Source organism: Anthonomus grandis, chromosome 15 (assembly GCF_022605725.1).
Source record: "Anthonomus grandis grandis chromosome 15, icAntGran1.3, whole genome shotgun sequence".
Classification (NCBI taxonomy): Eukaryota; Metazoa; Arthropoda; class Insecta; order Coleoptera; family Curculionidae; genus Anthonomus; species Anthonomus grandis.
This window is the reverse complement of record NC_065560.1, coordinates 16,755,752-16,778,289: the sequence shown is the minus strand read 5'-3', so window position 1 is coordinate 16,778,289 and position 22,538 is coordinate 16,755,752. Positions and strand designations below refer to the sequence as shown.

General features: G+C 30.8%; 1 protein-coding gene across 1 annotated transcript in view; it reads right to left on the bottom strand.

The window, feature by feature from the left end:
* Positions 1–22,538, bottom strand: part of LOC126744862 (innexin shaking-B) — a 256,450-nt gene that overhangs the window by 218,475 nt on the left and 15,437 nt on the right. The window contains exon 3 of the mRNA XM_050452429.1: positions 21,655–21,788. Coding sequence (XP_050308386.1) covers positions 21,655–21,788 — 134 coding nt within the window. The remainder of the gene's footprint in view (positions 1–21,654; positions 21,789–22,538) is intronic.

Genomic DNA, 22,538 nt, shown 5'->3' with positions numbered 1-22,538 from the left:
CTTCCAGATATATTTTTTTTTGCATACTGAATTTTCTCCGAATTTACTGTGATCTGTATACTATTATTTTGTTTAGCATTACTTCTTGATTTTTTGGCGAATACACAAAAGTTGGATTTATTAGTATTTAAACACAATTTATATTTGCAGAGCCATATACATAAGTGATTCAGTTCGATATTTACAGATCTTAACATTCCTTGCATATTGTTGCCAATTATATTTATAAGTTCATTGTATCGTCTGTGAATAAGACCAGTTTACATTTGATACAATGATATGGTATATTACATGTATATACCATATCATTGATACTGTACTCTGAGGTACGCCATAATCAATAGATTCAGCCAGACAACTCACGTTGGGTTCGGTTGCGCAAATAGCACTTAAACCACCTGAAGACATTAAACACCGCCAACACCAGATTATCATAGTCAATTGCTTTAAGAAAATCATCACAAATACCGACAACAACCGCGTCACATGAATGGTTCTCTCGAATTCCCGATTGGATGGGCACTAATATATTACTTCTTAGACAAAAATCATGCAATTGATCTTTTACACATTTTTCCAATAATTTTTTTTATATTGGAGCTGTATAAATTCGACAAAACTTTTAGTGCATTTAGTGTTTGGGATTTTGTGGACAGGAATAATCGTTGAAAATTTCCACGATTTTATAAAAACACCATTTTCTAGGGATCTCTTTGTCCAAAAGACGATCACCGACTACATATGAAGTATCGCAAAGAACTTATTTTGATAAACCACTTTCGCCCCCTCATAATTTTTTTAAACCTTTTAATACTTTCTTTATTTTTGTCATTGAGATTTTCTGAAAATCAGAAAACACGATATTCGTTACTGCCATAAGAAAATCTATTCTGAAAATCTGTTCTTATTATTTGAGGCATTTTAATTATAATATTTTGAGTGCTACTTACAAAGTATTTAATGGATCTACCAGCAATGTCTGCCTCATTTGTACTAATATCATTGCTTCCGGTATGATTTGCTTCTTTCCATAAGGAGGCAATAAGGTTTTTAGATTTCTTTATAGCTCTTTTGGATTGGTTTTTATTTAAGTCTATAGCTGCTGTGTAATACTGTTCTTTTTCTGTTCTAATTTTGTTAACAATTAAATTTTTCTTAGCCTTATATTTATTCCATGCGCTCACATTCTTACTGTTTATAGCCCTTTTATACAGATTATCCCTTTCCTTCATCATCCCTCTAATTTCATCACTAATCCATTTTTTGTCTAACTATTTAAAGCTTTGTATAATTTTTATTTTTGGACACATGCGATTTATAATACTTTCCACATCATTGACCAAAGAGTCAGCTAAAATGTCAACATCGGATATATTTCTATTTAACTCAATCTCGGCTATATCTTGTTGTAATTTTGCACAAATATAGTTTTTTAAAGATCTTTGGAAACTTAAAATATTGGTGTTTTCTTCAATAGGCTGGTTAAATGCAATTAAAAGGATCGAGTGATCGCTAATTTTTGGTGGATGATATATTTTATAAGAAAATGTTTATCATTTCTTACTATATAATCTATGAGCATTTGATTTCTGGATGTTATCCTAGTTGGTATTTTAACTACTTATATCATTAGCTATTTAATTACTATAAAAGGTGTTTTTCAGCAAATCATAGCTAAAATCTCCACAATTACCACAATTATTTAGTGTCATTGAAAGAACCAATCAAATATAGGAAATTGTTAAAAAAAATCTATGATTTTAGCATCATTATTTTGCGGGTGATGATACAAAACGGAACATAAATATTTAACACGAGACCGAGATTCCGGAGCCACTAACTAAACGTAATTTTCAATAAATTGAACTGTTTTAATTTTATATCTTATATCATCCTTATCAAAGCTAAAAACCCCCTGATCTGTTGTTGTTGGTAGTTACTTGTTTTAATTTGTATCCATTTATACTTAATTCACATGGGTTTATTATTGGTAAAACATGAGTTTCGGTCAAAAGTATGATTTTAGGCTTCCAATCAATAAAACCATTAATCAATAAAATTATGGAATCCCTAGTATTTAGGTAGCCTTGACAATTAAAATAAACAATGCTTGAAAGGGAAACGTCTTATCTAATTTCTATTTCAAATACTTGCTCCTCTAAAATTCTAAAATTATTTTATAGCATGCACATTTAGTATGAGCTCATGTTACATGCCCAACATCTAAATTACGAGTAAACCTTTAATTAGACATAACACAGTTATAACACTTAATATTATCAAAATTACATTCTTTAAAATAGTGATTACCAATATATTTAGCACAAATGTTATCTATACACTCATTAACCAAATGTCCATAGCGGCAACATCTATAGCATCTTCTTATACTACTATAATCATTGAAGACCAAACAACGATTCCATCTAATATTTAATTTTTCTCTTTCAATTAATATGCCATATGTGGATGAATTAACTTCTAGTACCATAAAAAACTTTATTGATTTTAGTCCTGCGTACTATTTTAAATCTTTTATTTTCACGATATTGCAGAAAATTTTAACTTTCAATTTATATTCAGAATCTCTTATTCCCACTAACTTTATTCGGTACTCTAACTGCTTTGGAATATCAACTCTGTAGTTTTCTCCCATAGTATTCTGGATTTCGACCTGAATATTTAAAAGTTCCTTTACATTTACGCACTTTCAAATAATTCCTCCACTTTTAGTAGGTTAACCCAATGATAAACCTGCACCTATGTCCGTGGGATTAACTTTACTTCTTATATCTTCTTTGACCTGCTTCATATCTTTTTCCGGACACTTTTGATTTATTTATTTACCACTAGCACTTTATTGTCATTCTTTCTAACCACTGAGGCATATAACACTACTGATGCGACATTCCCGCTCGATATCACAGCTGATGTTTGTTTATTTATCTTTAGACTTGCTATTTTAGCTTTAAGATTCCTAATTTCGATCAACAAGAGGTCCACTTTTTCGCCCAATTCCTTATTTTTTTCTACTAGACACCTGAATGTAGCACTGATATTACTCGCATACTCCTGCTGACTTGGCAAATCGTTGATACGGGTGCGTTTCCGGTTTCGTTCAGGGTTCTCTATGTCCGCTATTGGTCTGAACTCATACTGTTATTGATCACAGATTTCACATTTCCAAATAGATTTGTTCACGTAAAAATCTTGGCGCTCGTATTTCCATATAGATGAATGAAATTTTAAGTTGGATAGAACACATTGTAGAAACAGCGAAATTTTATTTGCTAAGAAACTTATTAAATAACTTTTATTAGTCGACTTATCCTTGGTTGAGTTTGTGTTATAGTAAGATATTGTAGTTTTATTGTCCTACTACTAAGTTCAAAATGTAACATAAAGTATAATTTAATATATAGTTGAAGTACTTTTTAATATAGAAACTGATATATACATATGATATGTATATAAGTTCTTTATATTCAAGTTAACCGTATTTAAAATTAGTTATAAATTTATCACAAAAAAGTTATCTGCTAAAAAATTTAACTTTTCACATGAAACAACCTCGAACGTAGGATGATAACGGAAAAGAAATAGAATAAGCATTATACGGGGTGTTCTGAAACTACTAAGCTAAAATGTATGGGTGGGTAGATCTTGCTAAAACAAACGTTTTTTACCCATATGCGCATGTGCATGTGTTCAGTGATAATAGCCCATTAAGATCCGCGCAGTAGTATTCAACCTCGGACACGGGGAAACGTGTTTGTACCAGAAACCATGTTAGTAAATGATATAACAACTTGCTTTAATGCAAGCTTGACAGCGTCGTACTATTTCCTTCTGCACACATTAAAAAGCTACCGGAATTTCTTGAATTTCAGCAGCAGTTCTTCTTCTTTGTGACCTAATAAAAAGAAGTCGCATGCGGTCAGGTCTGGTGAACGATTATTATTGATGCGTCACTCTTTTCTGATATGCCTGGTTTAGACATTTTCTTACGCCTAATGGATAATGTGCTGGGGTCCGTAGTCCGACATATTTTTGTCTGACATTCAGAGAAACAATTTCTAATTCGGGTAGCGTTTTGTTTAGTAATGTTAAGTAAATTTTTCCATTTAGTCGTGGTGGCAAGATAGACAGGCCAACTAGAGTATTATGAACAAGTTTTGTCCAAACATTTACCATAAATTTTTGTTGAAAGTCACGCAGGTGCATAGCTCTTCAGTTCAAACTTGGTTGTTTGGCTGGTGAAAATCCCTTCGCGGGTAAAGGCAATACCCCTTTTAGAAAGGCCAGAGTGCTCATAATAATTTTGGCGTGACGATCCAATATGTAGGCCTTACAAATTAGATCACATAGTAGCCGACCGACGAGTGACAGTCGGCTACAGGTTGCTTATCTTCCCGCTTATACTACCGGTTCCGTTCGTTTTTTCATTTTTACACATTAAAATCTATAATAAACTAATCTCACTATGTTGTATAATTGTTGTGCACCTGGATCTTGGGAAAATTACTCTGAAAACGAACCTAAAGTATATGTATTTAGTTTTCCAAAAGAGAGTGATTTGCAAATCAAATGGTTATGAGAAATGCCGCGAAACGATTTAGTGCTTGGTAAATACTCTCAAATGTGTAAATTATATTTTTCTAAAGGTAATGTAATTTGCAATGTATTTCTGAGTAAGATCGAAAACAGGTAAAATTATTAGTCAATTTAAAAATAACCCAATTAGAGGAAAATTCTATTCTAACTATTTTTTCAAATTGCCCCGATAATTTTTCGAAAAATTTAGTTGTGCGGAAAAGTAAGGAAGAAAATTATAAGGAACTTGATGAGTTACATCTTTTGCAAGTTTTTGAGCAAAATAAGCAAGATTTTAATATTTATAAAAAGAAGTTTTCGTAATTTTAAAGGGTTTTTTAAAAGTGCTTAAAAGTTACTGTAAAGAACTTTGAAATAAAAAAAAAAATTTAACCTATGCTCAGAATATTTTTCAGTACCTAACAAATAAAGACAAAAATGTTATATTTTTTGTTAAAATGTTATAGTTTCTAATTAAAATTTATACTCACCCCTATTCAGATTATAAAGAAGCCAATACTATAGAAACTGCAGTAAATAACAAAACTAATTAAAATTTTACTAAAATTAGTAGACGAAAAAAAGTTTTTGTTAGATATTAATAGTCAAGAAGTGCAAGATTAAGAAAATGTTAAGTAATTGTAATTAATAATTGTTTCATTTTTGCTTATTCTTGAAGGTAAGTTAATGTTTTTTAGTAATATAAAAGCTAAAAGTAATATTTTCTAAAAAAACATTACTTAAATAGAATGTAAGAAATAAAATATAACAATATTTAATGAATAATAAGGAATACAAATATGAGTAGCTTTAGTACATTAAAATATTAACAATAAAAATCATATTTTTTATATATCAAAACAATAAAATCTTAAGTATAAAAAAACATGCAGTACCTAATTAGTAGGAAAGTAAGTGAGTACAAAAAACGTTAAATAATATTATCGAAAAATATTTAGTAAGACCTTGGATATGTCAATATTTGTAGGTAGTTTGTAATAGTTAGTAGTACTACTCAAAAGTGTTCATTACAATTCTGCCGTCCTTAGTTAAAACATCCTAACTCGCAAACCGATAAAGAGAAAATTGAGATTTTATGAAAACTAATATGCAGTCCTCATGTTTTAAAGTAATTCCCTGGTTCTTTTTATATGCTTAAAAATTTGCTTTTTACATTTGTGGGTAATGTTTAATAAGGGACTAGATTCAATATTTGGTGAAATTTTCGAAAAAAAAAGTTAGATAGGACTTTTTAACTTAGTAAAGTAATTATAATTAAAAAAAAAATATATATATATATTTGGACTGATTTTTATTAAAGACCCAGGAGTTACATTTCAAATTAACATTATAACTAAATTACTAACCAATAAAACATAAGAACATTAAAAACAGTATTAAAGTAAATTATGAATGGAAAAAGTGCTTTACTTTTACTGGAAATCTACATTTTCTTTATTGTCAGTATCACTATTTTGGGAAACGGCTAATTCCTCCAGAATATCATTCGGTTAGCCGGAATAATAGGACGTAGCTTAGAAATCAAATTTTGTTTTCTTTTTAATTTTACACCTCGACATTGTGTTCGGCAAGAAGGTTTTGGTTCTTCCGAAAAGGCATTTTTGTAACACATTTTATCCCCTTTTAAAGTGCAAATGTACCATATTCTGTAAGTAAGGTTTGAGAACATTTTTTTGAAACTTAAAGTGTGGCCAGATGAAAGTATTTTATTTCCAAATTCTGCAGTTCAGTTTCGATAGAGTTTACAACGTAAACAAAAAGAAAATAAAGCCCAATTTTTGTTTTGAGTTGCACAGTCGTCAAGCCAGATCGTAACAAAAGTCTTTGTTATATATAAAAAAAAATTTAAAAAAAAGTGAAATTAAATCTTCCTTATACCCGCAACCCCTTTGCTTAGCACTTTTCGAATATGCCCCTACTGGCATATTCGAAAGCATTTCATAGAGTTTGGAACCTGGACTATAAATCCAGCCATATTTTCATTTAGGCTCTTTTTTTACGACTCTTAGAATTTTTCTCCTGACTTTTGTTGGCTCTAAACAATCCTTTCTGTATACCGATTTTTTCCAAAATCCATACAGTTCTCAAGCTTCTATTGAACTTTTAGTCCTGGAAATTTCAAGTGGTTTGAAGGTTTCGAATTTGAGTTATTGCGTTCCAAAGAATTTGACATTATGCCTCCTGTTTTGAACAACTTTTAGACTCTTGTCTTCCAGAGACACCTGAAATCCCTAAATATAAAAAAAAAGGCTTAAGAGTCAAAAATCTAGGGTAAGAGTAATTGACAGGCTAACCTTATATTAAACTTCTGAATACACAAGGTGTGTCTCTCTCGTCTCATCAATGAATATTCTACAAACGGAAAGCTACTTAGGACATTTAAACTTAGAAAAAGATAGATAGGACATTTTGATTTGGGTTTATCGTCTTTTCTGCACATCGAACAATATATTTAGGTGAATTTAAGGCATAAAAAATATAGTTAGGACTTTCAAATTTAGCCAAGGAGGCAGATACCATTTGATAGGTCAATAAAATGTAATAAGCCAAAAAAAGAGAATTTTGTAGTTAGGACGTTTTAACTAAGGAGGGCAGAATTGTCAATATGTAGATTCTTCCCTATCAAGCACTTTTATGATAGAGAACTAATTTTTAATCTAGCGTTTTATGTGCCTATTTTAGAAACATTATGTCTTATTATTACATACATCACCACTTTTAAGCGCAAGTTTCCTCATATTATTTGTCAGTTTTCTTTTAGCATTTGTGCCACCTGAGTTTCTTCTGATTTGTTACTTTGTATGAAGCGTCAAAAAATGCAAAAAACAGATTTTAAAAATAGTGGACTTATGCACTGTAAGTCAGAATTTGCTGCAAATTCACATATCAGCCAAAAACCAATGTATTCGTTAAAAGCACCTACAATTGATTTGCAGTTGCATTAATTTTAAGAATGTACTTTTGCGATGTTACCACGTAAAACACATTTACTTAGGGCTATAATAAAAAACTGTACCAGAAAATTTTAAATATTTATTTGATTTAAAAAATCATATTTCACTAAAAACTTAACGGAATATAGGGTAACAGCAAAAGCTTTATGTGAAAACAACGACATCAAAAGTAAAATAACAGTTCTTAACCTTTTAGATTTTACTTCATTAAAAGAAAAAGGTTTTTTTTTGCCGCATTATATTTTGTTTAATAAATGATTTTAGAAGAATAGTTTATGGAGAAGTCCATTAAAATTCTTACTAGATATAGAGCCAAATATTCCAGAGCAATTAAGCTACAATCATTGATTATTATGTATATTTTTTGGTATTTTTCCTTAAACAATAAAACTTATCACTACACATATTTTTTATAGACTTATAACCTGGACCACTAAAAATTCCCCTTAAAAAATAAAGAAATGTTGATTATAATTACATTGTAAAATAGGTAGTGTCTATCTTTTTATCTTATGGTCAAAATATGTATGTAAAACCTTTAAGAATACAGGACATGGAAATCAGGCAAATCTGATTTTAGTATTAAGTGCTCTTAGGTAAAAGAACTATTAAAATGTTCAAATCAGTAGCTTTTGCTTTCATTATTGTTGCCTTTTTGACAGTAAGCAGCTATAGTGGTCCTGTGGAAGTTGATATTTATCCAGATAGTGGTATGTCATTAAAACAAATTGTTTTTTGTTTTTAAACAAATATATATGTACATATTAATGAATGTTTTTATACATCAAGTCGTAGTTTTCTTAATAATCGTTAATTATTCTAGAGCCTCATTTGCGGGTACGTAGAGCAACCTGCGATTTTGGTATTTCCATACCATGTTAAATAGAAAAGGGTGTCAAGTGATCACTGCACTATATTCGGAAATTTTATATAAATAATATTGATTTTATTAACTATTTTAACAAATATAGAGCACTGTACAGACTAACAATTAAGACTGCAAAGCAAAAATACTTTAAAAGTCGCTTAGGTAATTCAAATAATGTTCAGGGGGAGGCTTGGAAGATAGTAAATGAACTAAGAGGTAAACAGGGCAATATTGTAAAGGTAAATATTGAACTTGATAAGCTGAATAACTTCTACTGTACCATAGGTAGTAACATAGCAAGTGAAATTCAGGATTTTTCCAACTATGAACAGTTTTTTGAGTATAGGGCTGGACCAGATTCTTTCTTCTTTTTGCCGACTGATCTAGTTGAGCTTAAGTCTACTCTAAAGGAGATAAAGAAGGAAAATACATCTGGCTATGACGAACTTAATGTACGGTTATTTTTCAATTTTCCTGATTCGGCACTGCAGGTACTTGTATCTGCATTTAATCATTTTTTCAATAATGGCAAATTTCCCAATTGTCTTAAAGTAGCCAGAATCATGCCTTTGTTTAAGAGGGGAGCTTTAGAATCACCCTCTTCTTACAGACCAATAGCATTGCTTTCCACCCTGTCAAAAATCATCGAGAAATTGGTTAAAAAGCGACTTATGTCATATTTAGCTGAAAAGCAAATTATAAGATCGGAGCAATTTGGGTTTCAAAGTGCCAAGGGAACATCAGATGCAATCTTTTCATTCTTTGAGTCCTTGTTTTTGAGCTTGAACAGTGGTGATATTGCTGCAGCAGTGTTTTGTGACCAAAGCATTTGACTGTGTGAGTCACGAAATACTGCTGTGGAAGCTTGAGCGGTATGGATTCAGAGGTCTGGCTCTTCAGTGGTTTGGGTCTTATTTGCATACTAGAATGCAGAGTGTTTTTGTGGATGGTGTCCTTTCAAGGGAGCAGCTTGTGACTCATGGTGTTCCTCAGGGTTCAGTTCTTGGGCCACTTCTATTCCTCATTTATATTAATGACATGGCCAATCTTGGGATCTCAGGTAAATTCATTCAGTTTGCGGATGATTCAACAATTTTATGGCATGACACGAGTGCGATGAATCTAAATACCACAGTTAATAGAGATATTGTTGAAATCAAGAAATGGCGTGATTCCAATAAACTGTGTTTAAATATTTCAAAAACTAGTGTTCTGAATTTTAAATGCAATTTAAATATTGTGTTTTTGGAGAATCACATTCTAAACAACTTAGACGAAAATAAATTTTTAGGTTTGTTTATTGATAATAAACTAAAATTTGAGGGCCATATCACGCAATTGTCTAGAAAAATATCAGCAAATTGTTATGCTCTTAAAGTGGTTGTAGGGGAGGTTGATTTTGACATGGCGAGAAATGTTTATTTTTCTTTGAGTCCCATTTAAGGTATGGTTTATGTTTCTGGGGTGCATGCACACATTACTTATTTAATAGTGTTTTTGTCTTGCAAAAGAGAGCGATCCGACGTCTGTGTAATGTGAGTATGAGAGAGTCTTCCAAACAGTTATTTATCACTCATAAAATCCTAACCCTTCCTGCCTTATTTATATTGGAATCTGTTTGCCTCGTTCATAAGAAATTTAGAAATGTGAACACAACTAATAGGCATCAATATAGCGGTCGACGAGCTAATGATGTGCTCTTGCCTATGCTTACAAGTTTATTGATCAAAAGAACTTTTATATTTGATGGTAAAAAACTCTTTAATCATCTTCCAAACAAATTTGAAAGGTATAGGTAGCTGGAAACTTTTTAAAAAAACGTGTTAAAAAACTCTTAGTTGCAAAGGGCTGTTATGAAATAACTGAATTTTCGTCGGATAGATTTTAGTCATTTTTACCTTTTTCTTGCAGGACTTTAGGTATATTCTTTATATTTTTTTTACCATATCATTTCGCCTAATTTATTTCTGTGATTCATTTTTTTTTTACTGTTTTACATTTAATAAAATTGTATATTTCGGGAGTGAATAATATCTGTTTGTGTTATACATATTGACACTCTTGACATTACATTAGCTTTGTATGTTTTGGTTCAGAATCTTGGAGGAGTATTTCTGAAGAATGGGGATGTTGTTGGTTTTACCGGTATAGGTAAACCATATTCATGGAAGCAGAATGCCTTTAGGGTCATAGACCATAGCATGCTAAATAACCTTTTTACATGTTTGTGTATTTGTTTCTCTTTTTTACAGCTTTGTCAACAAATTTACTTTTATGACAATAAAGCATATATTGATTGATTGATTGAAGTCATCATTATTTTATAGCTCTTGAAAAATGTAAAAAATTATTTGCAATATTTTGAAGACAAATTATAAAGTCTACTATTAAATTCTTAACGGACATTTACAAATATTTTCCTGTATTTAGCACCGCATTCCTAAACTATTTTATGCCGGTATTGCAACTCAGGTTGCGTTTTTACATTTACAGATTTTAGGTGACCCACAAAAACATTAACAGCAACTTCAAAATGACCACATTATGTGGAAGCTTTTGCTTCAAAAGCTTTTCAATGAAATAAAGCCACATTTCAGAAATTTCTTCTTTATTTTTCAAGGAAAACAATAATTAAAAACACATATTTGAAATTTTGTTAAAAAAAATGAAATATTCAAAACGATGGCTTCCGATCCTGACAAATCTCTTAAAAATTTTAAATATCAATATTGAATATATTCAAGCCCATATATATTTTGTATTAGTTTATTTACTATGATTTCTTTTGCCAAAAAAAGTGTTGTTTATAACTATTCGCATTTTATTATTAAAGTATAAAAGTACCTTGTGATAGTATTATTATTTTTTTGATTTTCGGTTCACTTTAAACGAAGAGCCTCACTTTTTATCTTTAACAATAGTGTACAGAATAGCTGAACGTGTAGAAATTATTTTAATTTATGGTTCCCAGGATAGATGTTTTTTGAGGACAGGTCAACGTTTAAATAAAAGGAATTTAGGTTTAAATATCAGCAGTATGTTCGCCAACTAGTACAGCCAAATTTAAAAAAACTGGTTCTGTTATGAATAAGAAGAGAAATCTACCAGGATTAGTTGACGAAACTGCGCAAATTGAAATTTGTCGTTAATTTAAAATGATTTTAGAGTGTACATTTGAGTTAACTAGGAATATTAATAAGCAAAACTATCGTTACTGAAATGATGAGAATTCACACGAATTTAACGAAGGGTGTACCCAGTACCCCTAAAAAAATATGTTTGGGCTGGTATATTGGGAGATGGTATTATCGGCTCAATGTTTATACCAGGCAATTTGGCATAAATATTGGATGGTGTGTGCAAAAATGCATACAAAGAGACCTACAAACCACTTAAAGTGCAATAATTTTAAAATTGAGGAACATACAGGAAATTTATCTTTAAAAGAACGCTTACTACAATTCCAACAGGATAAAGGACTCCCTTATTATGTAGTGCCCGTTAGGCTATAGTTAGATGACCATTATCCTAACCAGTGGATCGGAAGAAGTTATCCTTTTAAACCACTGACCACCTAGATTCCTGGACCTAACACCTCTTGAGGTCTTTTTGTGGGGTCACTTAAAATTTGTGGTTTTTAAGATGCATCCTTAATCACTATAGGAGATCCAGCATAGAATATTTCAGGAATGCTGTTCTATATCCAGAGAAACATTTGTAAAATTTGAAAGGAGGTTTTATTATTATCTTTAAAATAACGGCAATCATTTTCAAAAATTTAATTAAATATAAATACTAATTACAAAACAGTGTTTTTATTTATTGTCTTCCTTCCCATAAACAGAGAAGAATTTTCTGAAATGTGGCTCTTTATAGTATCATTAAAAAGTATTGAAGATGATGTGTCGCTTGACCTTCCTTTCTTTTTAAGATTTTATCTGACCCTGTCCAACTGGTTGCAGATAATGGTGAGATAACATGCTGGTTTTGTCCTCCTTTGTTTTATAGAAACTGTTTGCAGCGCTTATTTATTCGGTTTTTCGTTCTCAATATATGGCCATTTCACGTTTTTAAATTGTTACTCTGTATATGTAGATGTTCAAAGAACACGGCAGCAGGTTATGATTGTAAAGCTTCGTCGATATGCAAAGTGACAAAAAATAAAACAGTCTAATAACCAAGAGCTTACAACTGCGTAGGCAAATATGGTGATATTCCAAACCGTCCTCTTTGGCAAAATTAATTTATTGCCTTTCTTCAGTTTTTTTGGTGCTTTGGCTCATGTACGATACACTTCTTGAAATAGAACATTGTCTCTTTAATCAGCTGACCTACAACATTTTACTATTCGTTATCGAACATAAAACATTGATATAGATTTAAACAAAAGTGGCCGTTAGTTCCTAGCATCATAGGTTTCAAGAAAACAAACATCAGCCTTAGTATAGAACTAGAAGAACTAGAATATTTTCTCTAGTAGTTTACTTTTAAAAACGCGACACCGACTTTTGTCTGTACATATATTACCATAATTTATGGTAAAATTTAGGAGAAAAAAATGTTCACGATTTTTTAATAATTTCCCTGCATGTAGAATTTAACTTTTATATCTTTACACTCTGTTATTTATGTATGTATATGTAAAACTGAATTCTCTGTATTTTGAACTATTAAAAGCATTATATTAAAAAAGTAGATAATTATTTTATTTACATGTAATAGTTTCAAATAAAATCTATAATTGAATCATTATTACATACAGTGCATTCATTTCAAAGCGAACTACCCTTACCCCTTACCTTACCTTACTCCTTCTTCCGAAAAAAAAAGACTTATCGATTTTGATTAACAGGAAGATGTTTAATTTTATATTTAACAAAGTTCTGTTAATCATCTTCTTACCTTAACTCAGTTAACTCAAATGGGAGCTCTCATCATGTGATATAAAATTTTAAGCAGCATTCAAATGTCAACATTTTTTCTAATATTATTTAACAGTGCCATAAAAAATAAATCGGTTGACGTACCAGCGAATAATGAGCTAAAATATCCAGTAATAATAAATATTTTGTCGACGTCATACCTTGGTATGTCAAATGGCTATTCTATAGTGTGATGCAGATGTTTTAAAGCCCGGGAGTAGCATTAGAATAGAAGTAAGTTACTACTCGACGTCTGTTCCCATTTAAGGTTTTAAACAAATAAGTACTATTCAATAAGAGAGATAAAACACTTAAGTCCATTATTCAGATTACTTATTATAAAAAAATAGCATTCCGGTTTTTAGGAAGTTGTTTGCAAAGGTTTTACGCATATTCTTAATTTTCAAATTAGTTATATTTTCATGTAATTATATTTTTGATAATAGCTCATAAGTCCTAATTTTCATATGATATATTTAAATTAACAAATTTATTTATAAATCCTTAGTCAAATATCTTTTTTTCTGATAAATTACATTATTATATTTATGCACGATTTATAGAATTACTTAAAATTTAATTTCTGCATGTGCAAACTGCTTTATCATTACAATAACCTCCACGATTTCCATGACCAATACAATGAGCTGCACAAGCTGCGTGGTTTAATTGAACTCCAAATATTGATAGGCTGCCAAGATCGCAGGTGGCTCTACGTACTCTTAGATGAGGCTCTAAAAAATTAAATATTTTTTATGTTAAAGAGACTATTAATCTATATGTTAAAATATTATAAACTAATATAAAGAATTCATATTTTAAATGACTTTTTCTCCCAAAATCAAAAAAACAAACAGCAAAATATATAATGTTTATTGACATACCCATTTCTGCATAAATATCATCATCCAGACCAGCACCATAGCTGCTTATTGCCAAAAAAACAATAATTATGAAAGCAAAAGTTATTGATTTATACATTTTGATATTTTCTTGCTTAACAGCACTTAGCACTTGAACTTATTTTATTAACTGCTATGTACACTAAACGCAAACAGATTTTATATACCATATTTTGACCATTGTTCTCCAGAAAAGTACCTATTCCATAATTTTATTATTATAAGCGTGAAACAGTAAATAACACGTTCATTTTATCTTTTTAGGGGAATTACTATAAAAATAAAAGTCCAACTTATAAACAATAGAAAAGCATATCTGGTGATAAGTAATTTTGTTTCACTAGTCTAAATAAAATAAATAATTAAAAGACTTAAAGGAAATGTAGTTGGAAATTTTTCTTTATGCTATTGATAATATTAATATTGAAATGTATCTTGAAAATATATTAAATGCCAAACATAATGTTTTGGATAATAAAATTATTTATTGATAGAAAACATGGAGTGGAGTCTTTGTAAAAATAAAATGTTCAAAGATAAGCTACACACGCTTAATACCCTGAATGAGCTTAATCATAATGTAATTGGAAATATTACTCCAGACACAATTAAAAATGTACAGCAAGAATTTATCAATTGTCTGGGGTACTGTAGAGGTGATATTAGCGACCACTTTCAGCATTTGATAAAATAAATTTTTAGAATGTATGTTGTAATACAGCATTATTCGTATTATTAAAAATTAAAGATAAATATAAGACATTATTCAGAAAAGAAATCCAAAAATTTCCAGAGAATCCGCACATATAAAGGAGGTTCCATTTAAAAAAAAAATATATTTTTTTTTCATCACACCTATTTGTAACCTATATATTTACATTTGATGTCAAAATATGTCCGATCCAAAAATAAAAATCAACGTATCCGAAGGTAGGAAGAAATACCCCTCCTGTTATTGAATTTTTCTGTTGTGTAGTCAAAACGGTATACACGTTTGGCGAGTTGAATCTTACGGATTGAGTTTTAATGTATTAGACCTAATAGATAGAGAGTAGACAGAGAACGACTGCATCGGTAACCTCCGACCGATAGCGACGCCGATTCTCCGTACCGCTCGCAATGTGAATTTAATTTGGGCTTGCTCGCAGTGATGTTTAGCAAGCGATTGGAGATGGGTAGGTTAGCCTCGAATCAAGTATTGCAATTTTACGCGCACACGACAGATAATTTGGTGAAAACTAAATACAATATTCTAAAATAAAATGAAAATAACTCTTAAACAGAATAATAATTCTAATTAAATGGATTATTTAATAAGCTGTTCAAATACACCTCCTTGTTGGGTTTCACAGTATCCCAACCTGTCGTAAAATTCTCTACGTACATTGGCTAACATTTCAGGTGTGATGGACCTAGAAATATTAATAATTCTAAGTCGCAATTCATCCAAATTAACGGTTCTTTCATGTCGGTGTTGTTAAAGAATTTCCTTCAAATAGCCCCATAAGAAATAGTCGCAAGGCGTCAGATCTGGAGATCACGGAGGCCATGGTATGGTACCTCTTGTGGAAATAAGCCGTTCAGGAAAAGTGTTTGTTAAATAGTCCTGCACTTGTCTAGCGTTGTGAGCGGGACATCCGTCTTGTTGAAACCAAATTTCCTCAAAATTAACATCCAAGTTTCGTAAAGCGGGTATAATATTTTGTTGCAATAAAAGTAAATATCTCTCAGAGTTTAAGGTACCATCAATAAAAAAGGCCCTACAATGTAATTGGCTAAAATACCAGTCCAAACATTTACCTTTTGCGGGTATTGAGTTCGTAATGGTACACTCAAATGTAGATTTTCCCGAGACCACTATCTCACGACTGAAGAATTATGTCGACCTAGAAGAGAAAAAAATGACTCGTCTGTAAATAAAATATTACTTGTGAAGTTGTCATTTTGGTCAATTTTTTGTCTTAAGGTTTCATAAAACTCCAAGCGTTTTATTTGATCTTCTGGAAAAATGTCTTGGGTGTTTTTAATTTTATAGGCTTTGTACTTATTTCTTTTCAAAATATTACGCACTGTACGACTTGGAATATCAAGTTCTTCAGAAATTTGGGAGCTAGAACAACTCTTCAAAGAATCACCTACTTCCACAAAAGCATACACCTTGACCTCCTTTTCAATCCTAGCGTCAGGTGTTCGACGAGGTTCCTGATCGCCATGGCGATTAGGCGCGCGCTAGTGGGCGCGCTAGCGCGAAGTGGCGCGCCACTAGAACATTTTGCACACCGATTTACACATCCCGACTGCTCAAGCTTATGCCAGATATTATAAATTGTTTTAACAGTAGGGACTTGCTGATCAGGATATGCAAATATAAAACGGCCGACAACTTCTTCTGCACTATCCGCATGACAATACCATTTAATGATATTAATCTTTTGATCAACAGTGAAAACCATTTTTATTTTCTTACTGTATCCCTCTTCGTACCAAAGGTTGAAATAAATGGTAAACATGATCGGCTAACACATACATAGGTATGCGAGGAGTTGCAACCGAACTTTAACCGGACTGATAAGCGCAACTACGACGCGATAGCCGCCCAGGGTGGAGCCAAGTTTGTTCTCGCTCTACTCCGTCTCCTTCTTACACATTACGTAAAAATCATACTCGAAATTTTTCAACCGCCGAACGTGTATATGTGTACAGGTTGATGATTGTTGAAGATGGCGCATTGTATAAAATAAATTTTCAAAATAATGGCAATACTAAATACTTTCGTCGATGACCAGCCGCGTCCAGTCATCTGATAGGTATTTGCTGTTTTTATATTTGAAAATATTAATAAAGGCATGTCTGATTTTGCTTCCTGACTATACTCAGCAATGTTGAATATTAATGCGCTAATATTTTTTTCCTATTATTTTGAAAGACTTCAAATTAATAATTAGTCTTAGCAAGCAATTCGGCAGTCTATAATTGAAATTTGTTTTCAATTACATCTGAAAATAAACCTTGCGAAAAATACTGTAACCTAGTAAAATTTACAAGTACCTTGTAAAAGGAGAGGTGAACCGTATAAACAAAATGAAAAATAAATTGATAAAAATAACGTAAAAACTTAAACTAGTTTTCCAATAAAATACTGCCTACACTAACCCCAATTTGTATAAAGTAAGAACGAAATATTACAACTTCATTACATCAACTATAACATAGTCTTATTAGAGGGACCAGCAATATTAAATGTCTGCTAATCTCCTTTACATTTAGGGTTATCATAAGGAGATATTTACAACGACGGATTTAGTAAGCCAACAAATTTAAGAGGAGGAGCGAGAGAAAATTGTTGAATTCATTCAATTTCATCAGAAACTTTTTTAGAAGTACAAGATTGCTTTTATGCGCCTTTTTTTAAGAATAAATTTTTAAGAGTTTTTGTACTTTGTACTTTTCTACTTGTACTTTGTTTGAATTTTTTTACTCTTATCTGAGTTTATATTTGATTTTTATGAGAATACCTTTTAAATTTTCATTATGCAATACACAGCATAACAAGCATTTTGAGATTATGATTCTGTGTGGGTTGGACACTTATATAATACCAATAAAGCCTGCATCAGAAAAATATCTTGAAATGCCAGAAATGTAAGGTAATATTAAAAGCGTAATGATTTATTCTTCAGTCTCGGAAGTTTGCACATGATTTTAGAAAATCAAAACATTATTCATTATAAGTTAAATAATTTTTATTAAAAAAGATTAACGATGGATTATTGTAAATCGTCATTGTTAAGAAATATTTATATTGTCTTTTTGTCCTATTTTTAAACAAAACGGTTTCCGTACCATTCTTCAAGGTGATTGGCTGTCTGCGAATACACAGAATTAATCAGAAAGAGTTTAGTATACGTAATAAACATAAAGAGTTTTTGGTTTTAAGACCCTGTACTGTAATTTTATTATATAATGCATTTGATTTGGATTGATTAGTTAAGTTTTAATGTCATATAATATTTTTTATTAGTTGAATTTTATTATAATTTAGGAATCCAATATACAGGGTGTGCCAACAAGGTGTACGACCAAGATAGCTCCTTAACTATACGAGGTAGAGCAAAAAGTTCTACAGCCAAGTTGTAGGGTTGACAAAAACCCACGAACTAAAAATACTTTTATGTATACTAGGTATACCACAAAAAAGTTACTATAAAATATGATTTTTTTTAAATGGTACGCCCGGTATATTATGGTTCTAAAATATGAGGCAAAAAGAGTACTTTACTTTGATATAAAATTTTTAAAATTTCCGTGCGGCGTTACAACGTAGTTAATTTTTTATGTCATTGATTTTTAGAGGGTTCGTTTAAAAAATCATAATTAACTTAAAATTTATTCTGCGCCTATGAAACTTGTACCACAGTTAGTCTAGGGTACCTCTTCTAGGCTGACTATGATAATTTGTAATTTTTTAATACAGGGTGTTTTTAAGGAACTTTCAAACCTTCTGAAATTAAATACGCAATATTCTAAATTTTTAAAATGAAACATCCTATATATTTTTATCTAATTGGGTTTGTCCTTCAAATACTTTCATTTTTTATTTAATAGGTCCTATAGCTAAACCAAGTATTTAAAATAGTATGCATAAAACAGGTATTCTTTAAGTTTTTATCAAGATTGCTTAAGAAAAAATTATTGAAGATTTAGAATTATTACTTTTCCTACCATTATTATTATTATTATTATTATTACATACTTGACAAATTAACCAACACAATTATTCATCTAAACTGCTAAAAAAAACAGCAAAATAAAATTACATACTAGGTACTTACGTATTTTTGCATGAATGTACATTGTTACACTAATTTTAAATTTTAAACATCAATTACAATTATTATAAATTGTGTTCAATATGACCTCCTAAATTTTGTACGCAAGCGTTTACCCTTTTTAAGAATGAGTAATTAACCTTTTCCAACATAATTGGCGTGACTGTTTGAAAAATTTATTTTTCATATTTTCATTTGTGGTAGGAGTTGTTTGATAGACTTTTTCCTTCACATATCCCCACAAGAAAAAATCCAGTTTGGTCAAATCTTGGGACCTTGCGGGCCAAGGGACCGGCTCACCTCTTCCTATCTACCGGTCATCAAAATGCTCATTTAAAAAAATTCTAACAGCATGGCTATAATGAGCTGGAGCGCCGTCATGCTGAAACCAAATCCTATCTCAAACATGGTCAGGCAACGTTTGTAGAAGGACATTAAAATCGTTTAAAAAAAATTTGAATACATTTTACCTGCAAGATGTCCATTAAAAAACTGCGGTTTAATAACGTAATATCCTATTATTGCTGCCCAAACATTAAGCGACCATCTATGTTGATGATGAATTTCTCGGGTGAAAAATGGATTGCTGGTGTCGTAATAATGAAAATTATGTTTATTAACACTGCCGTTATTATGGAATGTAGCTTCATCCGAAAAAAGTACAAAATTTAAAAATTCAGGCTGACGAATCTTTTTTTGCACCCACTGATAGAAAGCCATTCATTTTTCATAATCCTGCGAAAGTAATTCCTGCAACAATTGAATATGGTAAGGATGAAATTTTTCGCTTCGAAACATGCGAGATATTAATGTTGCACTAAAGGGTAATTCTTTAGCAAGCTGCTCAACGCTTTTATGAGGATCTTCAATGACACTTAAAGCTACTGCCATCCTGTTTTCCTCATTTGTAACTGGCTTCACCCGTTCATGTTTTTCATAAATTACACTTCCTGTTTTCTAAAATCTTTCTTTTAGTTTTTGAAACACTTGTGCTTGGGGATGACTCCTTTCAGGATAAAGTTGCGCATAAATTTTAGATGCCAAAAGGTTATTTCTTTCAGCAACTCCAAGGGCATATATCATATCAACAAATTCCTCACAAAGAAAATTCATATTGATTACAAAATGAACAATAAAAATTAAAAATCGATTAACTAACTCACTGATAATAATTTATAAAATGGGTTTTTAAGAAAAACATTAGTGTTGTCTACTGTTGTCATAAAACTAGTAATCTGACAATTATTATTTGATGTTTAAACCAGTATTTCTAAGAAATCTTGATCAAAACTTAAAGAATACCCGTTTTATGCATAGTATTTTACAGAAAAGTTAAAATATCTCAAAAAGTACTTCGTTTACCTATAGGACATATTGAATAAAAATGGAAGGTATTTGAGGGAGAAACTTAATTAGATAAAAATATACGGGGTGTTCCATTTGAAAAATTTGAGATATTGCGTATGTAATTTCAGCAAGTTTGAAAGTTCTTTAAAAACACCCTGTATTAAAAAATTACAAATTATCATAGTGAGCCTAGAGGAGGTACCCTAGACTAACTGTAGTACAAGTTTCATAGGCGCAGAATAAATTTTTAGTTAATTATGATTTTTTAAACGAACCTTCTAAAAGTCAAAAAATTACATAAATTAATAACGTTGCAGCGGAAATTTTAAAAACGTTATACCAAAGTAAAGTACTCTTTTTGCCGCACATTTAAGTACCATAATATTCAGGGCGTACCATTAAAAAAAAATCAAATTTTATAGTAACTTTTTTATGACACACCCAGTATACATAAAAATATTTTTAGTTCGTAGGTTTTTGTCAACCCTACAACTTTGCTGTAGAACTTTTTGCTCTACCTCGTATACTTCAGGCGCTATCTTAGCCCTACACCTTGTTGGCACACCCTGTATTTATTTTTTCCAAAAACAAAAGTATTATAATTATAAAATATATAATTTAAGGTTATATTTTTTCTGTAATGTTATATATGGTATTTTGGCATATTTAAATGAAGGCAAATCCAAAAGCTATATATCTCTCAATCACAAATCTCGCAGTACGCCAATAGAACAAATCCAATAATCACAACGAAATTACTTTCTTTTTCTCTCTTTTCTTTCCCTTTTAAGTGTACATCCCCAATTAGTAAATAATATGTCTAAGTTTTTTTATTTCTTATAGAATATAGTGTAAAGTATATTAAAGATTAAAAGTGGAACCTTCATGCATTATTGAAATTAGAAATTAATATTAAGCTATTAGGCTTTACAAAATATTATTTAAAAGTAAGAGTTTTTTAAAGATCTTTATAAAATATTGATAATCACTACTTTTATACTTTGAAAATTTTGAAATTTGAAAACCTGGTAAATTAAATTGAATAATATGATTTAATAATAATATTAATAAAGTAAAATATGAGCGTGATATTTGTTAATTATTCTATCTGCATACCCCTGTACGAGGGGATAGTGAAGAAGCTAAAACTACTTAATAACATACAGATTTCTTTAAAAGAAGCATACCTGTGCTTTAATTTAAACTTTTACAACTTACCTTATATGTATGCAGTCTATAGGATTACCAACATACTGTCTAGTTGTTACCAATATAGTCAAGGTAATGAGGATTGCCACTGTGAGTTTAGTGTGTATGCGAAAAATAACCGAATCACTGGTCTTATTGCTAATCTAAAAAATTTAAATAATATTTTAAGACTTGCAAATATAAATACAAAAAGCAATGCTTTAGAATGTTATAATAAAATATACCTCAAATAAGTTATGTTAGAAATTTTAATATTCAGACGGTAAAATTTAAAATTCATCTCTAATTGCTATAATATCGATATACAGTGCATCCCAAAAGTTATGTCTAAATTCATTTAAAATTCAGGGGTGTGTTCGAAAAAAAAAAACGCTCGGACCCGTAGATTTTTACTTCAAGTTGCGCATTTTTGTACGTGAACTTTGTATATACAGGGTTGCTCAAAAATAAATTACGACCATCAACTTCATTTTTCCAAATGAAAGCACCCTTTTTTATTTCATCTTTGAATTTCGCGTGGAATTCTGCATATGTTTCATGCATCATGTCCTATACCTAAAGTCAACAGTTATCGAAAAAAGGACGATTCATGTAACAAATTAAAAAAGAACAAAAATTAAGTTAAATGTTCAAAATGGTTGCCATTCACGGCTTGACAATATCCAAGGCGATCAATAAAGTCTCGTTGGACATTTTCAATCATTTTCGGAGTTATTGCGCGCACTTCACTGCGAATTCTTTCTGCAAGTCGTCTAGATTATTTGGCCTATTAACAAATACCTTCGACTTGAGGTATCCCTACAAAAAAAAGTCCATTGGTGTTAGGTCAGGCGACATAGCAGGCCATTCGATGGGTCCTCTCCTTCCTATCCACCGATTGGGAAAGGTTTCAT